Source organism: Dipodomys spectabilis, unplaced genomic scaffold, assembly GCF_019054845.1.
Source record: "Dipodomys spectabilis isolate Male_0828 unplaced genomic scaffold, ASM1905484v1 ptg000764l, whole genome shotgun sequence".
NCBI lineage: Eukaryota > Metazoa > Chordata > Mammalia > Rodentia > Heteromyidae > Dipodomys > Dipodomys spectabilis.
Genome location: NW_024871441.1, coordinates 40,343 through 67,297, shown reverse-complemented (window position 1 = coordinate 67,297; position 26,955 = coordinate 40,343). Strand labels below are relative to the sequence as shown.

Genomic DNA, 26,955 nt, shown 5'->3' with positions numbered 1-26,955 from the left:
AGGAAGGAGGGAGGGAGGGAGGGAGGGAGGGAGGGAGGGAAGGAGGGAAGCGAGGGAGGGAGGGAATAACCATTGCTTAATTCCAGAACATCAAATGAAGCTCCATTGTGAAACCTGCCACAGCAGAACCAGAGATCCATTCCCAGGAAAGGCGGCTAATTGATGGCTGCCACCCTCAAAGCAATAAAGGAGGCCGGAAGACAATAGTAGGAGAGGTCTCCTGTGCAGAGACAGAGGAAAGAAAAGACCAAGCCTGTCAACCTGTAATCCCAGCTGACAAAACTAAGCTGCCAAGAGCATCCGTGACAGACACTTTCAGACAAAAGCCCAGACGGAAGTCTCATCCCCAGAAGATCCTCAGTCAAAGAGAAGTAGGAGAGAAATACTTCAAGGAGCAGAAAACATTATTGTATTTTTCCTTACAGGCAGAAAGTCTGAGACACTTAAAGGGGTAAGGGGGGGTGCATAGCTTAATATCTGAACAGCCCTTAAAAGGATGGTGAATTACAAACAGGTTAATATGTAAATAGCCCTTAAAGGGATGTGAATTACAAACAGGTTAATATGTAAATAGCCCTTAAAGGGCTGTGAATTACAAACAGGTTAATATGTAAACAGCCCTTAAAGGGATGGTGCATAAAAACAAGTTAATATTAAACACCTCTTAAAGGGATGGTGAATTAAAAAGAGGTTAATATGTAAATAGCCCCATAAAGGGAGGGTGAAATAAGAAAAGGTTAGTATGTAAATAGCCCTTAAAGGGATGTGAATTAAAAACAGGTTAATATGTAAACAGCCCTTAAAGGGATGTGAATTAAAAAGAGGTTAATATGTAAATAGCCCCTTAAAGGGATGTAAATTAAAAACAGGTTAATATGTAAACAGCCCTTAAAGGGATGGTGCATAAAAACAAGTTAATATTAAACACCTCTTAAAGGGATGGTGAATTAAAAAGAGGTTAATATGTAAACAGCCCTTAAAGGGATGGTGAATTAAAAGCATGTTCTTATGTAAATAGCCCTTAAAGGGATGATGAATAAAACAAGTCAATATGTAAATAGCCCTTAAAAGGATAGTGAATTAAAAGTAGGTTACTATGTTAAACAGCCCTTAAAGGGATGGTGAATTTTTTGGCAAAAAGGTTAACATGGAAACAGCCCTTAAAGGGGGTAGTAGCAAAAAAACACAAAATCACTGTCTTCCTTTGAACTTTAATTACATATCCAAGAAGTAATTCTGATGGCTGGGGGAGAAATGGCTTCTGGGTGGTTCCCAACATGAATACAACTTTGGTTGTATTCATGGCAGGGCCAGCTTGCCCATCCATCTGATCTTTTTGTGAATCGGTTTTCAGAATCATTTTCTGACCTCTTCATCCATAAACTCTAGAAAGGGTTTAAAGGCATTTGATTTATGTCGGTGTGTGTGTGTGTGAATCCTGAGACTTGAACTCAGGGTCTGGGCACTGTCCCTGAGCTTTTTTGCTCAAGGTTAGTAATCTACCACTTTGACCCATATATGGTGCCACTTCCGGTTTGCTGGTGGTTCATGCAAGATGAGAGTCTCACAGACTTTCCTGCCCAGGCCGGCTTTGAACCATGATCCTCAGATCTCAGCCTCCTGAGTAGCTGGGATGACAGGCATGAGCCACTGGTCCCCAGAAATGGATTGTTTGGGGTTTCTTTGTCTTTTTAGGTAAAGTGACTGTTCCCCCAAAGGGCAAAACATGAGAGTATCCATTACGTAAACCACAGAGAAAATTCCAGCCGAAAACCACAAAGGTCAGAAATGCCTGCTTCAAGCTGCCCTAACTTTCCTGTAGCTATAATGAACCCAACAGGGAATGAAAAAGAGAAAGCTCATTAATTTAGAATCCTGGGAACAAGGGTCTCCCCAAAAATGCCAATGGAGCCAGGCACCAGTGGCTCACAGCTGTCATTCTAGCAACTCAGGAGGCTGAAATGTGGAGGATGGTGGTTCAAAGCAAGGAAGTCCGTGAGACTCTGCTCTCCAATGAACCACCAGAAAACCGGAAGTGGCGCCATATACATATGGCTCAAAGTGGTAAAGCGCCAGCCTCAAGCAAAAAGAAGCTCAGGGACAGCACCCAGGCCCTGAGTTCAAGTCCCAGGACAGGCACAAAAAGGAAAAAACTGCCAATGGAGGGCAATATTGGGTTCTAGGAGGACCAAACAGCCAAGTGTGAAAGAGGAAGCAAACAGGCTCTGTTGTCTGCTCTGACTCCAGGCTGGACCATCACAGCCTGTAGACTTTCCAGAACTCTTAATACAGGAAGAAGACATTTGTTTCCACAATGGAAAAGGAAATTAACTTTGATCCCAACAAAGTGCATGAATCTTCCTGGCCTGCGAACAGATCATTTCTTTTTAATGGCTTAAAAGACGCTGGACAAAAAGGTTGTGTGAGGCTGGTGCCAGCAGATCACACCTGTCATTCCAGCTACTCAGGAGGCTGAGATCTGGAGGATCGTGGTTCAAAACCAATCTTTTTTCCAATAAACCACTCAGAAAATGCCAGAAGTGGGGCTGTGGCTCTAAGGGGTAGAGCGCTAGCCTGGAGCACAAAAGCTCAAGGACAGCGCCCAGGCCATGAGTTCAAGCCCCAGGACCGACACCAAACCATAATTGTAATAAATAAGATAAAATGAAATAAAATCACTCTCCCAGCCCAAGCCATTAGCTTTCCAGAGCCACCCACATTTGCCTCTTTCCAATCTCCAATAAACACTTTGCCTCTTTTGATTACAAGAGAATTCTCTCCACCCTAATTGACTTCCGAAGCATTAAAGTTTCACTGAGATGATCTCAGAGGCTCTCCCGGGAGCCTGGGGAAAGTGCTCAGAAATACTGGCCTTCGGGACTCTGAGGGTTACAAGAGCGTTCCCCAAATCAGGCCTCTCCATCTGGGTGGAGCACGTCTTCCCTGGAGCCTCAGAGAGCAGCAAGAAACAAAGGGTGGAGGCTGGCAGCCCTGGCACACGCCTGTAACCTCGGCTACCCTGGAGGCTAACATTTGAGGATCACATTATGAAGCCAGCCAGGAAGAAGAGGAGGAGGAGGAGGAGGAGGAGGAGGAGGAGGAGGAGGAGGAGGAGGAGGATGGGGAGGAAGGGAGAAAGAGGAGGGGGAGGAGGAAGAGGGGGAGGAGGGGGAGGAGGGGGGAGGAGGAAGAAAGTTAGAGAGGGAGGAGGAGGGGGAGGAAGAGGGGGAGGAGGAGGGCAGAAGAGGAGGGGAGAAGAGGAGGAGGGGGAGGAGGAGGATGGGGAGGAGAAGGAGGGGGAGGAGGAAGGGGAGAAGGAGGGGGAAGGGAAAGAGGGAGAGGAAGAGGAGGGGGAAAGAGGAAGATGAGGAGGAGCGGGAGGAGAAGGAGGAACGGGAAGGGGGAGGAGGGGGAGGGGAGGAGGAGGACAGGAGGAGGAGGAAGAGGGGAGAGAAAGAGGGGGAAGGGGAGGAGGGGGAGGAAGAGGAAGGGGAAGAGGAGGAAGAGGAGGAGGAGCAGGAGGAGGAGGAGGAAGAAGAAGAGGAGGAGCAGGAGGAGGAAGAGGAGAGGAGGAGGAAGAGGGGGAGAAGAAGGGGGAAGGGGAGGAGGGAGAGGAAGAGGAGGGAGAAGAGGAAGATGAGGAGGAGCAGGAGGAGGAACGGGAAGGGGGAGGAGGGGAGGGGAGGGGAGGAGGAGGAGGAAGAGGGGAGAGAAAGAGGGGGAAGGGGAGGAGGGGGAGGAAGAGGAGGGGGAAGAGGAAGAGGAGGAGGAGCAGGAGGAGGAAGAAGAAGAAGAAGAAGAGGAGGAGGGAGAAGAGGAGGAGGAGGAGGGAGAAGAAGAGGAGGAGGAGGAGGGAGAAGAGGAGGAGGAGGAGGGGAAGGAGGAGAGGGAGGAGGGGAGGAGGAACGGGAAGGGAGGAGGAGGAGGGGGGAGAGGAGGAGGAGGAGGGGGAAGAGGAGGAGGAGGAGGAACGGGAAGGGGGAGGATGGGGAGGAGGAGGAGGAGGCCAGAAGCGGGGCTGTGGCTCAAAGTGGTAGAGCACTTTGTCAGTAGGGAGACTTGAACTCAGGGCCTGGGCGCTGTCCCCGAGCTGCTTTCACTCAAGGCTGGCGCTCTACCATCTGAGCCACAGCGCCGTTTCTGCTTTTCTGAGACCAGAGTCTCAGGGACTTTCCCACCGGGGCTGGCCTGGATCCCAGACCCCTGAGATGCTGGGATGAGAGGCCAGGCCCTGACCCTGTCCACCATGGAGCTGGGTCACCACCCCGCTGGGAGAGAACCGGATTTTCCTCTGTGCACGGGGCCTGCTCTCCACTGCTGTCTCCAGGATGGAGAACGCCACACCTCAGAAGGTTCCAGAGGAAGCGAGGGCGCATGTGCGGTGAGATCGCACGTCTGTGAGTGGTAAATACCATGCAAAGGCAATGCAAGGACACGCCTTCCCTTTCCAGGTGGCCAATCTGGAGCCCTATCCAAACTAGCCAATCACAAGCAGATTGTGAACGCCAATCAGAGCAGGGGGCGGGGCCTGCTGCCTTAGGAATAAACTATATACAATTTACCCTATCCAAACTTGCCAATCACAAGCAGGCTATGAACCTGAGCTCAGCCAATCAGAGCAGGGGGCGGAGCCTGTTGCCTTAGGGATAAACTATATAAATACAATTTACCCTACCCAAACTAGCCAATCACAAGCAGGCTATAAACTTGAGCTCGGCCAATCAGAGCAGGGGGCAGGGCCTGCTGCCTTTAGGGATAAGCTATATATATATACAATTTACCCTATCCAAACTAGCCAATCACAAGCAGGCTATGAACCTGAGCTCAGCCAATCAGAGCAGGGGGCGGGGCCTGCCGCCTTAGGGATAAACTAGGTAAAGACATTTCACCCTATTCAAACTAGCCAATCGCAAGCAGATTGTGTACCTGGCTCAACCAATCTGAACAGAGGGGTGGGGCCTGCTGAGTGAGGGACAACCTATGTATATTTTTACCCTATTCACATCGGCCAATAGCAAGCAGATTGTGAGCCTGAGCCCAGCCAATCAGAGTAGAGGGGTGGGGCCTGCTGCAATAGGGCTAGCCTATGCAAACACCCTTCACCCTCTCCAAACTAACCAATCATAAGCAGATTGTGAAGCTGAGCTCAGCCAATCTGAGCAGAAGGGTGGAGCCTGCTTCATGAGGATAACCTATGTAACTACATTTCACCCTGTCCAAACTAGCCAATGGCAAGCAGGTTGTGAGCCTAGGCTCAGCTAATCCGAGCAGAGGGGTAAACCTGGGATGTCAAAGGTTTGCTAGAGAAGGGGAAGATGATGATAGTCTAGATTTTATTGCACAGGGAATCTGAGTAGGAATGAAAATTGAGCAGGGCTGTCCATGCTCTGTGGTAGACCAATGGTTTCTCTCAGCTCTACTTATATTTCTAGACGCAGTAAAGATAAGAGTCAAGACAGTGGTTCATAGCCAGGCACTGGTGGCCCACACTTGTCAGGCCAGCCACTCAGGAGGCTGAGATCTGAGGATCGTGGTTCGAGGCCAGCCCAGGCAGCAAAGTCCCTGAGACTCTTATCTCCAATGACCCACCAGAAAACAGGAAGTGACACCACAGATGGCTCAAAGTGGTAGAGTGCTAGCAGCCTTGAGCAAAAGAGCTCAGGGACAGCATCCAGGTCCTGAGTTCAAGCCCCATGACCAGCCAAAAGAAAAAAGAAAAATGTGTTCCTTGCCAGTCGATTCCCTGCTTTGTAAATTCGATTTCAGGTGTTGTTTTCCCTTCCAGATCTCTGTGTAGGTAGCAATGCTTAAGTAATCAGTAACGGTGTTCATCTCTCTGTTTTTATTTATTCTTTTTCTTGTAGGCTCATTTCTATAGTTCCTCCTGTAATTATGCTTGCCTTACAGAGAATGGCTAAAAATGTACCTGCAGCAAGAGCTTGAAAAAGCAAGATAAATGCTTGATTGGCTGCAATTAGGGGTTTCCTGAAAATAAATGCCGGGTTGACAGTGAGTGCTTTTCATCACGAAGCATGAGCAGAGGTGAGGGGCATCGCATTTGGCATTTGTTCTGTTTTTCTTCCTTCTTTCAAAGCGACCAAATGTAGAAAAGTCATCAAAAATGGGTCCGCCTAGAGAGCGCTACTTTTAACAGACTCAGTCCTTAATGGTGTCTTCCAGTCCTTTTTCTTTATGAGTAGAACCAGACAAGCTTTATTTATTTATTTATTTATTTTTGCCAGTCCTGGGGCTTGAACTCAGCACCTGGGAACTGTCTCTGACTCCTTTTGCTCAAGGCTGGTGCTCCACCACTTGAGCCAAAGCACTATTTCTGGCTTTTTCTGTGCATGTGGTACTGAGGAATCGAACTCAGGGCTTCAAAGATGCTGGGCAAGCACTCTACCACTAAGCCACATTCCCAGCCCCCAAACCTTATGATTATATAAAATAGACATTTTAGGTGATCTCTACCTAAATGGATATATTATATATGATGCCTATCTATGAGATATATTACATTATATAAATCTATAAGATATGTATCTGTCTAGAATATACTATATTATATCTATAATAGATACATTTACATGTGTATTCCTAGACATATGTGTATATATACATATATATACACACATTTGTATATCCTGCTGGGCGCCAGTGGCTCACACCTGTCATCTTGCCTACTCAAGAGACAGATCTGAAGAGCTCTTTTGTTCTAGGCTGGCACTTTACCACTTGAACCACAGCACCATTTCCAGTTTTCTGGGAAGATAGTCTCACAGACTTACCTGCCCGGGCTGGCTTTGAACTGAGATCCTCTGAATCTCAGCCTCCTGAGAAGCTGGGAAGACAGATGTGAACCACCAGTGCCAAGCCTCCTTGTATTTTTTTAATCCAACTGTAAATACACCTGCAAGCGGAATTCCTAGCAGAGCAACTGCTCTATTTCTCTCCGAAGTCATTAAAATTGATTGAACCCTCCCACTCGGAGTTTATAAAATGATGGTTTTTCCCACATCACCTGAATGTAGTATCTCATTAAACTTTCAGATCCTTTCCGATCGGCACAGGAGAATTGGTATTTTGATAGGAACATGTCTTTTCCTTCCTTACAAAGGAGATGAAGGATATTCACATATAATCGGAGCTGTGGATGTTCTTTCTCCTGGAGACATCCGTTTGTATCCTACAGTTCCTTTTTTTTTTTTCTTTTTCCTAATGTGTTTTAGTAAATTGTTTCGTACTGGTTTATAAGAACTCTTTGCAGTCATTCTTCAGGAAATTGGCCAAGATGCCCGGCTTCTCAGACATGATCTCTGGAAGCTGGGCCCCGGTGGCTCACACCTGTCATCCCAGCTACTCAGGAGGCTGCGATGTGGAGGATCGCGATTCAAAGCCAGCCCTGGGCACAAAAGTCTGGAAGACTCTTATCTCCAAGGAACCACTAGAAAATAGAAGTGGTGTCACGGATGAATCCAGGTGGTAGAGGGCTGGCCTGGAGCAGAAGCAGCTCAGGGGCAGCGCCCAGGGCCTGAGTTCAAGCCCCAGGACTGGCCTAAAAATAAAAATGAAAATAGATCCATAGACCTCCAAGGCCTGGGGGCTTCACAGGGATGGAGTTGGGCTTACAAAGGCATCTTCTCCCTCACCTCTGCCATCCACCCAGCCCTGCCCAGGAGATTTATTTAACTAATGGGAGTGCAAGCAGGGGAAGGGGGGGGGGGGGGGAGGGAAGAGAAAAGGTGCATTAGCCTGTTACCATGGGAACCGCCCCGCCCACCGCATTTCCCTATTGAATGGCTTTGTGCAGGACACATTAGCGGGGCCAGGGGAGGTTTTAGCAGCCAGGGATTTTGAAAGGTGCTGGGCTGGGCAGGAGGGGACGCCTGTGGACTTTTGTCTGCCCAGCTACCAGCTTCTGGGGCCACACCATTTGGTGGAGACATTGAAGGGGATGGGGAGGGAGGGGGTGGGCAGGGCTGTTGTTTGGAGTTGTACCATCCTTGAGAGAAAAGAAACAGCCAAAGAGAAGCTGGGCCTCGCCCCTGTCATCCCAGCCACTCGGGAGGCTGAGATCTGAGGATCGGGGTTCAAAGCCAGCCCCGGAGGGGGGCAGGAAAGTCCATCATTGAGACTCTGATCTCCAAGGAACCACCAGGAAAGCGGACGTGGCGCTGTGGCTCGGGGGGTAGCGCGCCCGCCTGGAGCTGAAGCGCTGAGGGACAGCGCCCAGGCCGTGAGTTCGAGCCCCAGGACTGACAACATGAAAATAGAAGTCCATGAGACGTGGTTCCTCCAAGGAGAGGGGGTCCAGGGCTGCGGGCCCCACGGTGCACGCTCGCCCCCAAAACCAAACCCAAAATGTACAGCAGGATTTTGTGGTTTGGGGCCCGAGATCGGGGCTGGAGCGGGCTCGGGGCCGCCCAGCGCTCCCGCGGCCCAGCCGCGCCCCGGCCCGCCCCGATCCCGCACGGATCCCGCACGGCTCCCGCGCGGCTCTCTGCTGCCCTCCAGAGGCCAGACTGGGAAAACCGACCGGGAAGAACCACCCGCCAGCCGGCTTTCCCGCGCCTCAGGAGGCTGCGATCGAGAGGATCGCGGTTCGAGGCCAGCCCCGGGCAGGAAATGTCCCTGAGACTCGGCGCTCCCCCCGCTCAGCAGCGGGACACACGCGATCTCGGGGGACGCGGGGCCCAGGCCGGGAGTCCCAGGCCCAGGCCGGGCCCGCGCGCACGCGCACGCGCACGCACGCAGACGCACGCGAGCGCCGCCGCCCCCCATCACCTAGACAACAGTCCCCGCCTTCCCTCCCTCCCTGGGGAAGGGGCGGGACATCCGGCCCGGGAGACCTTTCCGGAAGTGACGTCGCAGTGTCAACATGCAAGATGGCGGCCCATCACCGGCAGAACACGGCCGGGCGGAGGAAAGTGCAGGTACGGGAGCGGGGGGGCTCCTCCACCTCCCGGGACGCCGCTCGCAGGCCGGGGGCCGCCGGGGCCGGGCGGACGTGTCGGGCCGCCGCCGGCCGCGCGCGGCGTGGCGTGGCGTGGGGAGGGTGGCGGAGGGAGGGGGCGCCCGGGGCGGAGCGCGGGCGGCGAGGGGAGGGGCCGCGGCGCTAACGGACGGGGAAGGCGCGGGGCCGCGGGCGCGGGGAGGCCGCGCGGGGAGGCCGCGGCGCTAGCGGTCTGCGGAGGGGGCGGGGCCGAGGGAGCGGGGCGGGGCTGGGGGCGGGGCGGGGCTGGGCGGGCTGGGGGCGGGGCCAGCCGGCGGGCGGGGCCAGAGGGAACGGCTGAGAGCGACTGGGGGCGGGGCGAGGTCGGATGGGCGGGGCCAGCCGGCGGGGCGGGGCCAGAGGGAACGGCTGAGAGCGACTGGGGACGGGGCCGAGGGGAGCGGGGCGGGGCTGGGCGGGCTGGGGGCGGGGCTGGGCGGGCTGGGGGCGGGGCCAGCCGGCGGGGCGGGGCCAGAGGGAACGGCTGAGAGCGACTGGGGGCGGGGGCCGAGGGGAGCTAGGCGGGGCTGGGCGGGCCTGGGCGGGCTGGGGGCGGGGCCAGAGGGAACGGCTGAAAGCGACTGGGGGCGGGGCGAGGTCGAAGGGGCGGGGCGAGAGGGAATGGCTGAAGGCGACGAGGGCGGGGCTAGCCGGCGGGGCGAGGCCAGAGGGCACCGCTGAAAGCGACTGGGGGCGGGGCGATGTCGGATGGGCGGGGCTGGGGCGGGGCCAGAGGGAACGGCTGAAAGCTGCTGGGGGCGGGGCGAGGTCGAAGGGGCGGGGCGGAGGCGGGCTGGGGGCGGAGTGAGGGAACGGCTGAAAGCGACTGGGGGCGGGGCGAGGTCGGATGGGCGGGGCTAGCCGGCGGGGCGGGGCGAGAGGGAACGGCTGAAAGCGACTGCTGGCGGGGCGGGGCAGGGCAGGGGCGAGGTCGAGGGGCGGGGCCAGAGGGAACGGCTGAAAGCGACTGGGGGCGGGGCGAGGTCAGAGGGGCGGGGCTGAGGCGAGCTGGGGGCGGGGCTAGCCGGCCGGGTGAGAGGGAACGGGAAAGCGACTGGGGGCGGGGCGATGTTGAGAGGGCGGGGCTAGCCGGCGGGGCGGGGTGAGGGAATGGCTGAAAGTGACTGGGGGCGGGGCGAGGTCGAAGGGGCGGGGCGGAGGGTGGCTGGGGGCTGGGCTAGCCGGCGGGGCGGGGCCAGAGGGAACGGCTGAAAGCGACTGGGGGCGGGGCGAGGTCGAAGAGGCGGGGCTGAGGCGGGCTGGGGGCGGGGTGAGAGGGAACGGCTGAAAGCCACTGGGGGCGGGGCAACAGGGAACGACTGAAAGCGACTAGGGGCGGGGCGAGGTCGAAAGGGCGGGGCTGAGGCTGGCTGGGGGCGGGGCTAACCGGCCGGGCGATAGGGAACGGCTGAAAGCGACTGGGTGGGGCGGGGTCGAATGGGCGGGGCTAGCCGGCGGGGCAGGGCGAGAGGGAACGGCTGAAAGCTGCTGTGGGCGGGGCGAGGTCGAGGGGGCGGGGCTGAGGGCTGTCGTGGGCCGGGCTTGAGCTAGCGGCTGAAAGCGGTGGTGGGCGAGAAGGGGCGGCGCTGAGGACGAGGACAGCTGGGGGCGGGGACTATATAGAAGGGGCGGGGCTAGGTGGAGGGGCGTGGCGAGAGGTAGCTGAGAGCGAGTGTGGAAGGAGCGAGGGGAACGGGGCGGGGCTGAGGGCAGTCAGGGGTGGGGCTAGGCTGTGGGGTGGAGCTGAGCGCCACAGGGCAGGGGCTGTGAAGGGGCGGGGCTAGGTAGAGGGGCGGGGCGATGTAGGGGCTGACAGGGACTGCTGTGGGCGGGGACCAGGTGGGAGGGGCGGGGTTGTGCCGACGGGGCGGGGCCGTGGGCCTGGCACCCGGGTTCTGGTTCCGAGTTACCTCCTGCGCCCTGTCCTGGGAATGAGGCAGACGTGAGCCACCCATGCCCGGCTTCAGAGTAGGTTTTGAAAGTGAACCGTGGAAACGAGGGGCATGGAACTGTATTTGTGGCGGGCAGAGGAGGCCTTGCTTCAGAACCGACTTTTGAATGAGAATCTGGAGGAGATAGCCACATAGCTTATCTGGTTGAAGAGCCTTCCAAAACCTGCTTGGTGCTCCTGGCTTGGAAGGTGTTTGCCTTAGGGGGGAAAGATGAAATCAAACCAGGCGTCCATGGCTCAGGCCTGTCATACCAGCTTCTCAGGAGGCTGAGACCTAGAGGATCACAGTTCAAAGCCAACCCAGGCAGGAAAGTCCATGGGACTCACCTCCAATTAACTGTCCCCCTCCTCCCAAAAAAAGCCATAAGTAGAGCTGTGGCTCAAGTGGTAGAGCACTAGCCTTGAGCAAAAAAGCTCAGGGACAGCGCCCAAGGCCATGAATTCAAGCCTGGGCACCAGCACAAAAACAAAGTTTTCCCTTAGAACTGGCCACTTGGTGTGGGCTATGCATGATCATCGCTTGGCTTATAACTTAATTTTAAAAAATATACAATCGTGTGTGTGTGTGTGTGTGTGTGTGTGGCAGGTTTCCTATGTCATTCGCGATGAAGTGGAGAAATACAATCGCAACGGTGTGAACGCCCTGCAGTTGGACCCTGCGCTCAATCGACTTTTCACAGCCGGCCGAGACTCTATCATAAGAATATGGAGTGTCAATCAACACAAGGTGAGGCCTTTGCCGACGTGCTTTTTGACTTCTGCATGAGTCCACTAGAACCTCTCCAAGCACTGAGGCGGGTTTTTTGTGGTTGGATTTTTTTGTGCCCATCCTGGGGCTTGAACTCAGGGCCTGGGCACTGTCCCTGAGCTTTTGTGTTCAAGGCTAGCGCTCTACCACTTGAGCCCCAGTGCCACTTTTGGCTTTTTGTGGTTTTAGTTTTTTGGTGCTTCATTGGAGATAAGACCCTGCTTGGGCTGGCTTTGAACCACGATCCTCTAGCTCTCAGCCTCCTGAATAGCTAGGATGACAGGCGTGAGCCACCGGCATCCAGTATTTGTTTTGCTACACCCTAAAAAGACATTGCCACCAGAGTTCTATAAGCCTCAGAGAAAGAAGAAACCATCCCAATGAGAGTTTCAGAAATACTTTAACTAAAGCAAGATCTCCATGCATAAAAAATGTGCTATGCATAAAAAATGTGCTTTGCTTAAGATCTCTTTTCCATAAAGGAGCAAGGATATTATGATCCCGGGTAGCTGCGTGCCCAAACACACACACACACACACACACACACACACACAGTGATTTGGGCTCCCAACAAAACCCTACAGCCTGCTTACATTGAATATAAAGATAGTGATGATACAAGGATAATAATATAAGATTAAAAGTCTTCTTAAAACACACAACAGAACTTAGATATGTGAAAATCGTCGTGCAAGGGAGAATTCTTGGAGCATTTGGTTTGAATGTCTATATTCTGGGTGATGTGGAAAAGAACAGGTAAGCCAAAGGGATACTTAATGAGCACGAAGTTAGGTGACCCTTTCAAAATGTCTACCAGAATCTGAATTCTCATTTAACCACCCCCCACTCCATCCCCTACCCCCAAGAGCTCTTATGACCCATTTTCATTAGATGGCAGAACCAGCCCCAAAAAATCCACAGTTAAATGATGAGCAAGGATCCTGAGCAAGGAGGCTGAGATTTGAGGATCACGGTTCGAAGCCAGCCAGGCCAGGAAAGTCCATGAGGCTCATTCTCATCTCCAATAAACCAGCAAAAAGAAAAAAGCCACAAGTGGAGCTGTGGCTCAAGTAGCCTTGAGAGAAAAAGCCAAAGGATAGTGTCCCAGCCCTGAGTTTAAGCTCCAGTACTGGCACAAGAAAAAAAAAAAATAATAGGACCCTGATTAGCTTTAACTCTTGGTGCTAGCCCTTGTGTTTTTCAGTTTCTCTTTAGCAAATTGCTCTACAAGCTTAATAATGTTCAGGGCAAGAAAAGGTATTTTGCTTAGCAGAGTTGCTACATGAAACTTTGTATCTTGTCTTTATATTTTGGGGCAGGTCCTAGGACTTGAACTCGAGGCCTGGGCACTGCCCTTTAGCTTTTTTTCTCCTTCAAGGCTGGTATTCTGCCACTTAAACTGCCACATGAAGTGTCTTTAAATTAATTTTGGTTCCGAAGGCTTTAAATTCTTTTTTTTTTTGGGTCTGGTCGTGGGGCCTGAACTCAGGGCCTGGGCGCTGTCCCTCAGCTCTTCAGCCCAAGGCTAGCGCTCTACCACTTGAGCCACAACGCCACTTCCGGCTTTTTTCTTTTTGCTTATGTGGTGCTGAGGAATCGAACCCAAGGCTTCATGCATGCAAGGCAAGCGCTCTACCACTGAGCCACCTTCCCAGCCCATGGCTTTAAATTCTTTAAGTTGGGCACCCATGGCTCACGCCTGTCAGTCTAGTTACTCAGAAGGCAGAGATCTGGAGGCTTGCAGTTCGAAGCCAGCCCAGGCTGACAAATCCAAGAGACTCTTGTATCCGGTTAACCAGCAAAAACCTAGACATGGAGGTGTGGTTCAAGGGGTAGAGCACCAGCCTTGAGGAAAAAAAAAAAAAAAGCTAAGGAACAGCTCCCAGGTCCCAATACTAAAAACAAAAAAACAAAAACCTGTCATCTTTTTGTTAAAATTTTACCCTGAAGGTAGTTTCCATTTTTCAGAACAGTATGCTACTTAGTAGCATAATCTGAAAGTGTAACCTGTACTTTAATTCTGTTTATTACAGCTTTGTTTACCGTTGCTTGTATTTGCATTTTTTCCCTTCTAGTACAGCTTTGCGATTTTCTTTTTTTTCCAGCAAGACCCATATATAGCATCAATGGAGCACCACACCGATTGGGTAAATGACGCTGTGCTGTGCTGTAACGGGAAAACCTGTGAGTAGTAGTGAGCTTTCATATGGTTTTATTATTTTTTGGTTTTATTATTTTTTAGTGTGTGGGTCGTGGGGCTTGAACTCAGGCCCTTGGGCGCTGTCTCTGAGCTCTTCAGCTCAAGGCTGGCGCTCTCCTACTCTGAGCCACAGCACCGCTTCTGGTTTTCTGGTGGTTCACTAGAGATCAGAATCTCAGGGACTTTCCTGGCCTGGCTGGCTTCAAATCACGATCCTCCAGATCTCAGCCTCCTGAGGTAGCTGGGATGACAGGTGTGAGGTATACCACCAGCCCATAGAAGAAAGTTTTTGGATCAGATTAGTTGGAGGCTCAAATGGATAGAGCCCTTGCCAATCACAAGATTTTGGGTTCACATCTCAGTACTGCCAAAGAAAATATATTGCGCCTTCACTTGGAACATTAACAAAGTTTCCTCTGTCTGCTTGAAAATGTGCGTGCATGCATGCGTGTGTGTATGTGTGTGTGTGTGTGTGTTTGAGGCAATATACAAAACTACTCGAAAATACTTTTAAGACTGTGCATTAGCCAGGCGCTGGTGGCTCACGCCTGTCATCCTAGCTACTCAGGAGGCTAAGATCTGAGGATCGAGGTTCAAAGCCAGCCCGGGCAGGAAAGACCATGAGACTCCTATCTCCAATAAACCACCAGAAAACCAGAAGTGGCGCTGTGGCTCAAGTGGTAGAGCGCTCGCCTTGAGCTGAAGAGCTGAGGGACAGCGCCCAGGCCCAGAGTTCAAGCCCCACGACCGACAACAAAGAAAAAAAAAAGTTGCCTTAACCTTCAGCTCAACTAATTTTTAAGCCATTGTAATTGGAGCTCTCTGCCTGTCCGCAGTAATATCCGCTTCGTCCGACACCACCGTGAAAGTGTGGAACGCGCACAAGGGCTTTTGCATGTCCACGTTACGCACACACAAGGTAAGGCAGCCGTCTGGCCAGGCGCGGCGCATGCGCGGGTGCTGGCCTCCGCAGTGCTGGGTGAAGCTCCCGTTCCAGTGCTCAGCAGAGGAGATCACAGAGTGCCAGTTGTGTTGCAGGATTACGTGAAGGCCCTGGCGTACGCCAAGGACAAGGAGTTGGTAGCCTCGGCCGGATTGGACAGACAAATATTCCTTTGGGATGTGAATACTCTCACCGCTCTAACCGCCTCAAATAATACTGTCACAAGTAAGGCGCTGGGTTTTGTTCATTGCTTTGTTTTGTTTGGTGCTGGTCCTGGGGTTTGGGATTGCCCTGGGCTGTCCCTGAGCTTTTCTGCTCAAGGCTGGTGCTCTACCACTGGAGTCATGGTGCCACTGGTGGCTTTTTTTTTGGTAATTCATTGGAGATAAAGAATCTCACAGACTGCACGCAGCTCTTTGATGAGTCCAGACAGGATGCTCACATTTCCAGCCAGACACCACTGGCTCCCGCCTGCCATCCCAGCTGCTCAGGAGGCTGAGATCTGGAGGATCAAGGTTCAAAGCCAGCCCAGGCAGGAATTCAAGACTATCCATGAGGTTCTTAATCTCCAGTGAGCTGCCAGAAAACGCCCAAAGTGGCGCTGTGGCTCAAGTGGTCCAGCAAAAGAAGCTCAGAGACAGGGCCCAGGTCCTGAGTTCAAGCCCCAGCACTGGCCAAAAAAAAGAAGAATAATTTAACTGGTCATTTGTGCTTACTCTTTAGCAGACAGCCAGGAGATTTGATTAATACTCAGCTCTGTGTCTCCTCCACAGCTTCTTCTTTGAGTGGGAACAAAGATTCCATCTACAGCCTGGCCATGAACCAGCTGGGCACCATCATCGTGTCGGGGTCCACAGAGAAGGTGAGGGGGCGCGGGAGAGGGCGTGGGCCGGAGAGAACGGAGAAGCCAAGAAGGCTGGGTGCATGTGCAACTTAGACAGGAGCTGGTGCTGGGCACGGCAGTGCATGCGCGTAGTCCCGGCACCCCAGGGACTAAGCCTTGGGAGTCACCGCAGTCTAGGTGCTTGAGACCCAGTGATATCCCACCTGAAAGAGAAAACGAAAAGACAGGGGTTGGAGGCATTGTTCAGGTCATACAGCGCCCCGGCCGGTGAGCAAAAGCACGCCTCAGATACCAAGTGCAAGTCCTGATCTTGGACTCCCCAAAAAAGTGTGTGCACGTGTGCGCACGCGTGCCTGTGAGCGTGTGTGTGTGCGCGCGCGCGTGTGTGTGTGTGTCTGTGCATCCCAGCACTGGGGTTTGAACTCGGGACCTCGCATGCTCACTTGGCTCAAGTTGGCACTCCCGTTTGAAGCACGCCTCGGCCCCAGCCCTTTTTGGGGGGAGCGGTGATTTCGGGGATTGGGAGTCCTCATCGCCCTCGTGGCTGGGACTGCAGCTGTGAGCCACCACCTCCAGCTCACCTGTTGAAATGAGAGCCTCCTGTGGGTTTTGCCCAGGCTGGCCTCTCATTTCAGTCCTCCCAACCTCTGCCTCCCAAGTCAGCTAGGGTCGCATGCGGCCTCGAGCCGCACCCCCCCCTCCACCCCATCTGCGTGGATTGGGTCTCATTTGCCTGAGGAGCGCCATCTGTCCCTTGGTCCGCGTGGTGTGCGTGACACTGCGTTCGCATCCCGCAGGTTTTGCGGGTGTGGGACCCGAGGACCTGCGCGAAGCTGATGAAGCTCAAGGGCCACACGGACAATGTGAAGGCATTGCTGCTGAACCGGGACGGCACCCAGGTACCCGGCCCCTGCGCCCCGCCCCCTGCGCCACGCCACGCCCCCTGCGCCACGCCACGCCCCCTGCGCCCGCCCCGCCCCTGCGCCACGCCCTGCCCCCTGCGCTCTGCCCGGCCCCCTGTGCCACGCCCTGCCCCCTGCGCCCGCCCCACCCCCTGCGCCCACCCCACCCCATGTGCCCCGCCCCGCCCCCTGCGTTCCACCCCCTGTGCCCTGCCCCGCCCCCTGCGCCCTGCCCTGCACCGCGCCCCGCCCTGCCCCCTGCGCTCCGCCCCCTGTGCCCTGCCCCGCCCCCTGTGCCCTGCCCCACCCTGCCCCCTGCGCTCCGCCCCGCCCCTGCGCCACGCCCGCCCCCTGTGCCCCGCCCCCGAGCCCCACCCCACCCTGCCCCCTGTGCCCTGCCCCACCCTGCCCCCTGCCCTCCGCCCCGCCCCTGCGCCACGCCCCACCCCCTGTGCCCCGCCCCCGAGCCCCACCCCACCCTGCCCCCTGTGCCCTGCCCCACCCTGCCCCCTGCCCTCCGCCCCGCCCCTGCGCCACGCCCCGCCCCCTGTGCCCCGCCCCCGAGCCCCACCCCACCCTGCCCCCTGTGCCCTGCCCCGCCCCCTGCGCCATGCCACGCCCCCTGTGCCCTGCCCCGCCCCCTGCGCCATGCCACGCCCCTGCGCCCCGCCCTGCCCCCTGCGCTCCGCCCCCTGCGCCCCGCCCCGCCCTGCCCCCTGCGCTCCGCCCCCTGCGCCCTGCCCCGCCCTGCCTCCTGCGCCCCGCCCCGCCCCCTGCTCTAAAACCAAGGAGAACACAGAAAGTGATCCGCACTTTAAAAGGCTGTTTGCATCCCTTTTTGGGGGTGAGGGGGTGGTGGCAGGGCAGTTCTGGGGCTTGAACTCAACCTGGGCGCTATCTCTGAGACTCTGTGCTCAAGTCTGGCGCTCTACCACGTTGAGCCATATATGGCGCCACTTCCAGGTTTTCGGGTGGTTCACTGGTGATGAGTCTCACGGAATTTCCTGCCCAGGCTGGCTTCGAACCTTGATCCTCCAGATCTGAGTGTCCTGAGTAGCTGGGATGACAGGCGTGAGCTCCAGCACCTGGCTGCAATTTACATTTTCCAGAAGTTCTCGGGCTAATGCTGCTGCCGCCCGCCAGAACCTCTGCTCCCTTCTCCTAACCTGCTTTCAAACTCTTCCTCCAGCCGGGCGCCGTGGCTCACACCTGTCATCCCCAGCTACTCAGAGGCTGAGATCTGAGGATCCCAGTTCTAAGCCGGCCTAGGCAGGAAAGCCTGTGAGTCTCATTTCCAGAATAGCCACCAAAAAGCCAGAAGTGGAGGTATCGTGGCTCAAGTGGCAGAGCGCCAGCTTTGAGTGAAAAAGCTCAGGGATGGTGCCCGGGCTTGAGTTCAGGCGGCGTGTGACCCCTGTCGTCCGTCTGCAGTGTCTGTCTGGCAGCTCCGACGGAACAATCCGCCTGTGGTCGCTGGGCCAGCAGAGGTGCATCGCCACATACCGCGTCCACGACGAAGGCGTCTGGGCCCTGCAAGTGAACGAGGCCTTCACGCACGTGTACTCGGGTGGGCGCGACCGCAAGATCTACTGCACGGACCTGAGAAACCCCGACATCCGCGTGCTGATTTGCGAAGAAAAAGCACCCGTGCTCAAGGCACGTCTGCGTTCCCACGCAATCACCCTGCGGGCCACACACCGCGGCATTCATCTCCAAGCACAAGGGATGTGTGGGCGCTGGGGGCTCACGCCTGCCATCCCAGCTACTTCAGGAGGCTGAGATCTGGAGGATCAAAATTCAAGGCCAGCCCTGGGCAGAAAAGTCCATGAGCATTCTCATCTCCAATGAACCAGCAGAAACTCAGAAGTGGTGCTGTGGCTCAAGTGGTAGAGCACCAGCCTTGAGCAAAAAGAGCTCAGGGGACAGTGCCTAGACCCTGAGTTCAAGCCCCAGCACAAAAGTAATAACTAGAAGAACAGAAAGCCCTTGATCCTTTTTAACTATATTCACTTAGGTCCCTCATGCTAACAGTACTTGAAAATAACTTTGGGTCTGGCCTCGCATGGTGGCACATACCTGTAATCCCAGCTCTTTAGGAGACTGAGGCCCGAGGGTCGCAAATGGGAGCCAGCCCACTCAGTGGGTCCCTGTGGGAAAACCACACAAATAAAAGGGCTTGGATGTTGTTCTGTATGAGGCCTCCAGTATCAGCAAGACACAAACTCCAGGCCACTGTGTTTGGTGCAGAGTTGTTCTATTAAGCTTTTATGGGGTTGTAGATTCCTTCAGGAGAGAGACACCTTCTTTTTTCTCTTTTGGTCAGTCCTGGGGTTTGAACTCAGGACCTGGGCGCCTTCCCCAAGCTTCTCTGTGCTCAGGGACGAGCATTCTGCCACTTGAGCCACAGCACCACTTCCAACATTTTTAGTGGTTCATTGGAGATAGGAGTCTCATGCACTTTCCTGCCCAGGCTGGCTCTGAACCGCGATCCTCCAGATCTCAACCTCCTGAGTAGTAGCTGTCAGGCATGAGCCACTGGCACCTGGCTTATAGCCTTAGCTTTTCACACCATCCTGATCCATTCTTCACCGTACCATTGCTAGGAAAAGAGGGTGAATAATAGTAAGTGTATTAGCAATAATAATGGCGTAATACGGAGCTAGGCCTGGCTGTTCCCCAGAGCCGGCCTTCCACAAAGCATCCACAGCGTCTTCTATTTCAGATGGAGCTGGACAGATCCGCCGACCCGCCCCCTGCCGTCTGGGTGGCCACAACGAAGTCTACAGTGAACAAATGGGTATGTGAGCCATGCTGCTGCTGGCCAGGTTTGGGGGTGTGTTGTTCCTTTTGATTTTTGTGCCAGAACTGGAGCTCGAACTTCAGGGCCTTATGCTCTAGCGCTTGACATTCTTGTTCCCGGCGGGTGCTCTACCACTTGAGCCACGCCTCCGGTCTGATGTTTTGCCACCTGATGATCCGTGACAAAGCCTCCCTGACTTCTCTGCCCAGGCCCTTCGAGATCTCAGCCCTCCTGAGAGGCTGGGATGAGCCACCAGCACCCCCCCACCCCCAGTGTGGCGTCTTTCATTATGATTGTCTTTTGTGTTATTATTGCATATGGTGATTGATTGCATTTTTCGTGAGTAGGAGGTCGTAGTGGGAAAGCCACAGGTCAGGTTATGAGCACAGGTTTCTTAGCTTCCCCCCCTCCCCACACCCCTTCCTGTATTCTCTGTTGCTCTTTTGAATCGTGCTTTGCCATTGCCATTTTCTCCTCTTTCTTTCCCCGTCTTTTTCCTGGACAGCAAGGCAAAGCTCAGCGGGAAAGAGACAGTTAGGTGACTGTCTTGTTTTCCCCACAGACGCTGAAAGGCATCCACAATTTCCGAGCCTCGGGGGACTACGACAACGACTGCACACACCCCATCACACCCCTGTGCACCCAGCCCGACCAGACCCTCAAAGGTGCGGACCACACGCAGCCCTGCTGCTGTGCTGGGACTCGAACTCAGGCCTGAGCCTCTCCGTGCTCAAGGCTGGCGCTCTACCACTTGAGCCACAGCTCCGTTTCTGGCTTTTTTTTTTTTTTTTTGCCCGTTCACGGGAGATAAAAGGGGCTCACAGACTTTTCTTGCCCAGGTTGGCTTTGAACTGCGATCCTCAGATCTCAGTCCTCTGAGTAGCAAGGTAGGATTATAGCACCCAGCTGGGATTGTGGTTCTTTTGATTGCGATTGTTGGTTATTTTTAAATGATTATTAGTTATGAGGTTAATTGCAGTTATTAAGGAATTGACAGCGATAACGGTGGCCTCGCATTCGATGCAATTGTGCTGTTAACAAAAGGGTTTTAGTACAAGGAAAAGACCTCAAAATTAAGCCAGGCATCAGAGGCTCACGGCTGTCATCCTAGCTACTCCGGAGGCTGAGATCTGAGGATCGGGGTTCAAAGCCAGCCCTGGGGCAGGAAAGGCCATGTGACTTACCACCAGCGAACCAGCAAAAAGCTGGAAACGGTGGTAGGCGCGCCAGCCTTGAACCCAAAAGCTCAGCCTTGCTGACTGTGTCTCCCTTTCACCCACAGGGGGCGCTAGCATCATTCAGTGCCACATTCTCAATGATAAGCGGCACATATTGACCAAAGACACCAACAATAACGTGGCCTTCTGGGATGTCCTGAAGGCAAGTATCTTGGGGTACTTGCTTATTTCTCCTTTCTATACATGGCCCTAAAGACTTGTGATCATGCCTTATTTGGGGTGAGATTTTATGATGTGAGTGCTAAATAAGACTGTGGTGTGTGTGTGTGTGTGTGTGTGTGTGTGTGTGTGTGTCTCCCTTGACTTTTTTCCTGGAAGCTGGTTTCTATTTTAACTTGTGTTAAGGACTGGGAAGGTGGCTCAGTGGTAGAGTGCTCGCCTAGTAGCATTCCTCAGTGTCACACACATAGAAAAAGCCAGAAGTGGTGCTGTGGCTCAAGTGGTAGAGCACCAGCCTTGAGCAAAAGAAGCTAAGGGACAGCGCCCAGGCCCTGAGTTCAAGGCCCAATACAGAGAGAGAGACTTGTCAGTTGCTGCTTGGGCATTTGACTGACCTTCTATTTAAGTGAGCACTTAGTATCTTATTTCTTACTTGGAGATACATTCACCACCACTACTTTTTTTTTTGTTTTTGGCTGGTACCAAGGTTTGAACTCAGAGCCTCGAAGCTCAGCTTTCTCAGCTGAGCAGCATGCTGTTTACTGATTGTTTTGGAGATGGAGTTTCAGGCTTGTCTGCTTGGGCTGGCCTCGAACCACAGTCCTCCGGATCTCAGCTAGGGTCTCAGGCATAAGCCCCCAGTGGCCAGCTTTTTCCCCTTTTGTAGGTTGGTTTTTTTTCTTTTTGGTCAGTCATGGGGCTTGAACTCTGGGCCTGGCCGCTGTCCCTGCGCTCTTCAGCTCAAGGCGAGCGCTCTACCACTTGAGCCACAGCACCATTTCTGGTTTTCCGGTGGGTAATTCAAGATAAAAGTCTCACAGACTTTCCTGCCCAGGCTGGCTTTGAACCACCATCCTCAGATCTCAGCCTCCTGAGTAGCTAGGATGACAGGCGTGAGCCACCGTATATCAGTCTCGGCAAATTTATCTTTTCCTCTTCTTTATTTGGTTCCAGACTGGGACTCAAACTTAGTACCTGGTGCTCTTATTGCCTGGTGCTCTACCAACTGAGCCACACCTCCTACCCCAGCATCAGCCAAAAAAAAAAGACTTGAGATGTTAAAGTCACAAAATTTTGAATCGCACAGTAAGTCTGAACTGAGCCGCTTTGTGTTGACATGATACTTGGCTTTTACATACAGGCATGTAAAGTTGAAGATCTGGGCAAAGTGGATTTTGAAGATGAAATTAAGAAGAGATTTAAAATGGTGTACGTGCCAAATTGGTTCTCAGTAGACTTAAAGACGGGGGTAAGTCAGTTGTCAGTCTTCGTGTCTTCTTTTTTTGGGGTGGTCGATGGTGGGGCTTGAACTCTGGGCCTGGGCGCTGTCCCTCAGCTCTTCAGCACAAGGCAAGCGCTCTACCACTTGAGCCACAGCACCACTTCCAGTTTTCTGGTGTTCATTGGAGATAAGAGTCTCACGGAAGTTTCCTGCCTGGGCTGGCTTTAAACTGCGATCCTCGGATCTCAGCCTCCTGAGCGCTGGGATTACAGGCGTGAGCCGCCGCTCCCAGCTTGACTCTTCTTCTGACAGATGCTGACCATTACTTTGGATGAGAGTGACTGCTTTGCTGCATGGGTATCCGCGAAAGATGCCGGCTTCAGCAGCCCTGACGGCTCGGATCCAAAGTGTAAGCTGTGTCTCTGCTTCTTTCTCCCACGAGTACACGGATCTGTGTTACCCACAACTATGTACCTGATCTTCGTGATTGGCCCTTGAAATTTGCCATAATCTGTTGTCAGTAGGCTTCTGGAAAGAATATGCTAGGTAAGAAATAAGTATTCAGAGTGTTCAGCCATTTTAAGAGGTTTTCTGTAGAAGTGGACCTACCATGTTCCTTGCTGGGCATGGTGGTGGATGCCTGTAATCCCGGCCTTAAGAGGCAGAGGCAAGGGGAACTGGGAGTTCCAGGTCAGCCCCAGATACACAGCAAAACCCCGCCTTTAAAAAAGAAATAACAAGAAAAAACCTGGCACTTGACATGTGCAGAAACTTTATATTGCTTTCTTCCACACCACAACCCGCCGACTGGCATTTCTGTTGTCTTCCCCGCGTGGTAGTGAACCTGGGTGGGCTGCTGCTGCAGGCGCTCCTCGAGTGCTGGCCTCGGACACACGCGAACCCAGTGGATGAGGAGGAGAACGAGGTCAGCCACGGTGAGTGTGTCAGCACACACCAACGTGAAACTCACCCAGAGCCAAAGCGTGGCAGCTCACGCCGGTAATCCCAGCTGCTCAGGGGAGGAAAAACGTTGGGAAAATAATCGGGCAAGCTTTGAAGCCTTTAGAAACGAAATGTGTATAGAGCCTTGTTTTTATTTTTTTATGCCAGTCCTGGGGCTTGAACCCAGGGCCTGGGCACTGTCCCTGAGCCTCATTTTGCACAAGGCTGGCGCTCTACCACTTGAGCCACAGCGCCACTTCCGGCTTTTTCTGTGTATGCGGTGCTGAGGAATCGAACCCAGGGCTTCATGCTTGCTGGGCGAGCACTCTACCACTGAGCCACCTTCCCAGTCCCTATTTATTTTTATGCCGATGCTGGTGCTTAGTCTTAGGACCTGGGCACACTGTCCCTGACTTGGTTGTCCAAGACTCTCCCACTTGAGCCACACCTCCACTTATAGTTTTCGGGGTTCCTTGGAGATGAGTGTCTTGTGATTTGTGTGCCCAGGCTGGCTGTGCACTGGGATCCTCAGGGCTCAGCCTCCTCAGTAGCTGAGATGTCAAGGGAGCCGCAGGCTGGGAGTCTGGGTGCTGCTGGTGTGCAGCGCGGGTGAGCGCTAACCCTCGCGGCCTCTGCTTGTAGTGAACGGGGAGCCGGAGGCCCGCGTGCAGAAGGGCAACGGGTACTTCCAGGTGCCGCCCCACACCCCCGTGATCTTCGGCGAGGCTGGAGGCCGCACCCTGTTCAGGTAGGGACAGGACCACGGCAAGTCCCAGCAGCCTGGCTAGAGCCCCCCACTTCTGCCCAAAAGCATCGGCCCGGACACATGGGAGAACGCGGGAAGGTAGAGAACTGGGGAGGCCGGCGCTGGTTCAAACCCCAAGATCACCAGCCAAAGAAAAAGTTCTGCTCTTCTAACTCCCTGCGGGAGTTAAGTCAGGAAGTCGTCCCTGGGGTTAGGATGAGCTAAGGCCGCGCCTCCAGCCAGCCCCGGGTGGCCAGCATCCAATCAGGCCGGGCTGCACGCAGTGGGAACAGCTACAGAGCGGACCGCTTCCCCGCGGCCAATCAGCTGGGAGGGGCGGGGCTGCACGTGGGAACCACTACAGAGTGGACCGCTTCCCCGCGGCCAATCAGCTGGGAGGGGCGGGACTGCATGTGGGAACCGCTACAGTGGACCGCTTCCCCGTGGTCAATCAGGCGAGAGGGGCGGGGCTGCACGTGAGAACTGCTACAGAGTGGACCGCTTCCCCGCGGCCAATCAGCTGGGAGGGGCGGGGCTGCACGTGGGAACCGCTAGAGTCTCCTCGCGGCCAATCAGGCAGGGGGGCGGGGCTGAGCGTGGGCTCGCTGTGGAGTGGGCCACTTCCTCGCCGCTAATCAGGCGGGAGGGGCGGGGCTGAGCGTGGGAACCGCTGTGGAGTGGACCACTTCCTCGCCGCCGATCAGGCAGGGGGCGGGGCTGAGCGTGGGCTCAATGTGGAGTGGACCACTTCCTCGCCGCCAATCAGGCAGGAGGGGCGGGGCTGAGCGTGGGAACCGCTGTGGAGTGGACCACTTCCTCGCCGCCAATCAGGCAGGAGGGGCGGGGCTGAGCGTGGGAACCACTGTGGAGTGGACCACTTCCTCGCCGCCAATCAGGCGGGAGGGGCGGGGCGGCACTGGCCTGGCCTCCGGTGGGCGCCAGCCCCTGAAAGAGAGGGCTTTGTCTGGCGCGCCTCCAGGCCTGCGTTCCAGCCCTGAGCCAGGTACAAGGGACAGACAGCCGTGGTGTATAGTCAGGGAGTTAGCCTGTCTCCCGCGAGGCAGGTCACGTGGGTGGGCAGGCGGCGACCTCTGACCCCCGACCCCCGCCGGTCGACTGCAGGCTGCTCTGCCGGGACTCGGGTGGCGAGACGGAGTCCATGCTGCTCAACGAGACGGTGCCGCAGTGGGTGATCGACATCACGGTGGATGTAAGCGCCCGCGGGGGCCGGCGGAGGGGGGGGAGGTGGCCGGGCTCTGTGCACTAAGGCGCGCGGGTCCCCGCCGTGCTGGCTGTGGACGGGAAGCTCATTTTCGCGTGGGGAGGGATTCTCGGTAAACCACGCGCCGTGACGGCGCTGCAGCGCGTCCAGACAACGGTCCTTTCCAACTTCTTGACGTTTCAGAAAAATATGCCCAAGTTCAACAAAATTCCTTTCTACCTCCAACCGCAAGCATCTTCGGGCGCAAAAACCTTAAAAAAGTAAGTAACACCCCGCCGTCACCCCCAGCTCCTCGGGAGGCGGAGATCGGAGGATCGTGGTTCAAAGCCAGCCCGGGCAGGAAGGTCCGTGAGACTGATCTCCAATGAACTCACAAAACTGGAAGTGGCCCCGTGGTTCAAGTGGTAGAGCGCCAGCCTTGAGCTGGAGAGCTGAGGGACAGCGCCCAGGCCCAGAGTTCAGGCCCCATGACCAACGACAAAAGAGAATAAAATCCAGAGGCTATTGTGTATTGGCTTCAGAAATAACAAGAACACAAGTGTGATCCCGTTTAGTTAGATAGAATTGATCTTGGCGGCTTTGTGCTGGTCTTCATGGTATGTCTGAGCTTTAGATGTTAACACCAAAGAAAAGTAATCCCGGACGAGAAGACAATATATATATTTAACATATTACATATATGGCTTATATATTTGTTATGTAAGTATGACGTGCATAAAATATGCATAAACGTTTTTCCTAACGTCCCCGTCGCCCCGCAGAGACCGGCTGTCAGCCAGCGACATGCTGCAGGTGCGCAAGATCATGGAGCACGTGTACGAGAAGATCATCAACCTGGACAGCGAGTCCCAGACCACCAGCTCATCCAACAACGAGAAGACGGGGGAGCAGGAGAAGGAGGAGGACCTCGCCGTGCTGGCCGAGGAGAAAATCGAGCTGCTGTGCCAGGACCAAGTGAGTGGGGGGAGCGCCGGTGCCCCGCTTCCGCAGGGAGCAAGCCGCGCGTGCGTGAACGCACACGTGCCGGCTGCTCAGGGCGCTGGGAGCCGGAGGATCGCAGGAGTCCATGAGACTCCTTGTATCTCCAGGGAGCCAGCAAAAAGCCAAAGTGGCGCTGTGAATCAAGTGGTAGAGCACCATTCTTGAGCCAAAGGGCGTAGGGACAGCCCAGGTGCTGAGCTCCAGACCCGGGACTGGTGTGTGTGTGTGCGCGCAGTGCGCACACGTGCAGAGGCCCCTCCCGCCGTGTGGGGGCGGGGCCAGCGGAGGGGGCGGGCGGCACGCGGGGCGGGGCCAGCAGGGGCGGAGCTGCGGAGGGGGTGGAGCAGCAGAAGAGGCGCGCTGGGCGGGGCCGGAGGGGGCGGGGCCAGCGGGGGCGAAGCAGCAGAGGCGCGGGGCGGGGCCGGTGGGGGGCGGGGCCAGCGGGGGCGGAGCAGCAGAGGCACGGGGCGGGGGCGGGGGGCGGGGCCGGCGGGGGCGGGGCCGGCGGGGTGGGGCGGGGCCGGCGGGGCGGGGCCGGCGGGCGGGACGCGGCCCTGAGACGCTCTCTGGCGCGGCTGCGCAGGTGCTGGACCCGAACATGGACCTGCGCACGGTGAAGCACTTCGTGTGGAAGAGCGGCGGCGACCTCACCCTGCACTACCGTCAGAAGTGCGCCTGAGCCGGCCGCCGCCACGCACCACACGCCACGCGGGGGAAGCAGTGGCGGGGCCTCCGCGCGGGCGGCGCGGCCCGCGGAACCGGCCTGCGGGGGCGGGCCCGCGCCACGCACGCGCGGCCCCGAGAACATTCCACGGCGGGCCTCCCCCTGCCGGGCGGCCCTGCCCAACGTTTGTCATAAAAGAGAAAATGCTCAAACCCGGCGGCGTGGGCGGCTCCTTCCTCGCCCGCGGGGCGCATGCGCGCGTGTGTGCCGTGCCGTATCGCTGTGCGCATGCGCGCTGCTGGCTTCCACGCCACCGCGGCGCTGGGGGGGGGGGGGGGGGGGCGCAGCCAGGCCGGGGCGCGCGCGACGCGGTCCCCGAGGCCCCGCCAGGCCCCGCTCCGC

At 55.6% G+C, this 26,955-nt stretch overlaps 1 protein-coding gene across 2 annotated transcripts; it reads left to right on the top strand.

Annotated features, from left to right (window-relative positions):
* The first annotated feature begins 8,832 nt into the window (after positions 1–8,832).
* Wdr48 (WD repeat domain 48) lies at positions 8,833–26,664 on the top strand. 2 transcript variants are annotated; one of them, XM_042672734.1, is made up of 19 exons: positions 8,833–8,933; positions 11,530–11,670; positions 13,797–13,875; positions 14,728–14,810; positions 14,930–15,059; positions 15,608–15,696; positions 16,476–16,577; positions 18,012–18,236; positions 19,303–19,377; positions 19,943–20,045; positions 20,663–20,760; positions 21,919–21,984; positions 22,312–22,408; positions 22,839–22,934; positions 23,584–23,689; positions 24,809–24,896; positions 25,092–25,168; positions 25,670–25,862; positions 26,473–26,664. In XM_042672734.1, the coding sequence occupies exons 1-19, from the start codon at positions 8,886–8,888 to the stop codon at positions 26,566–26,568; spliced, it is 1,992 nt and encodes a 663-aa protein (XP_042528668.1). In that variant the 5' UTR covers positions 8,833–8,885; the 3' UTR covers positions 26,569–26,664. The 2 variants fall into 2 exon arrangements, with proteins under 2 accessions (XP_042528668.1, XP_042528667.1); XM_042672733.1 differs by having other exon boundaries at positions 21,919–22,026; positions 26,473–26,661.
* Positions 26,665–26,955: the final 291 nt, after the last annotated feature.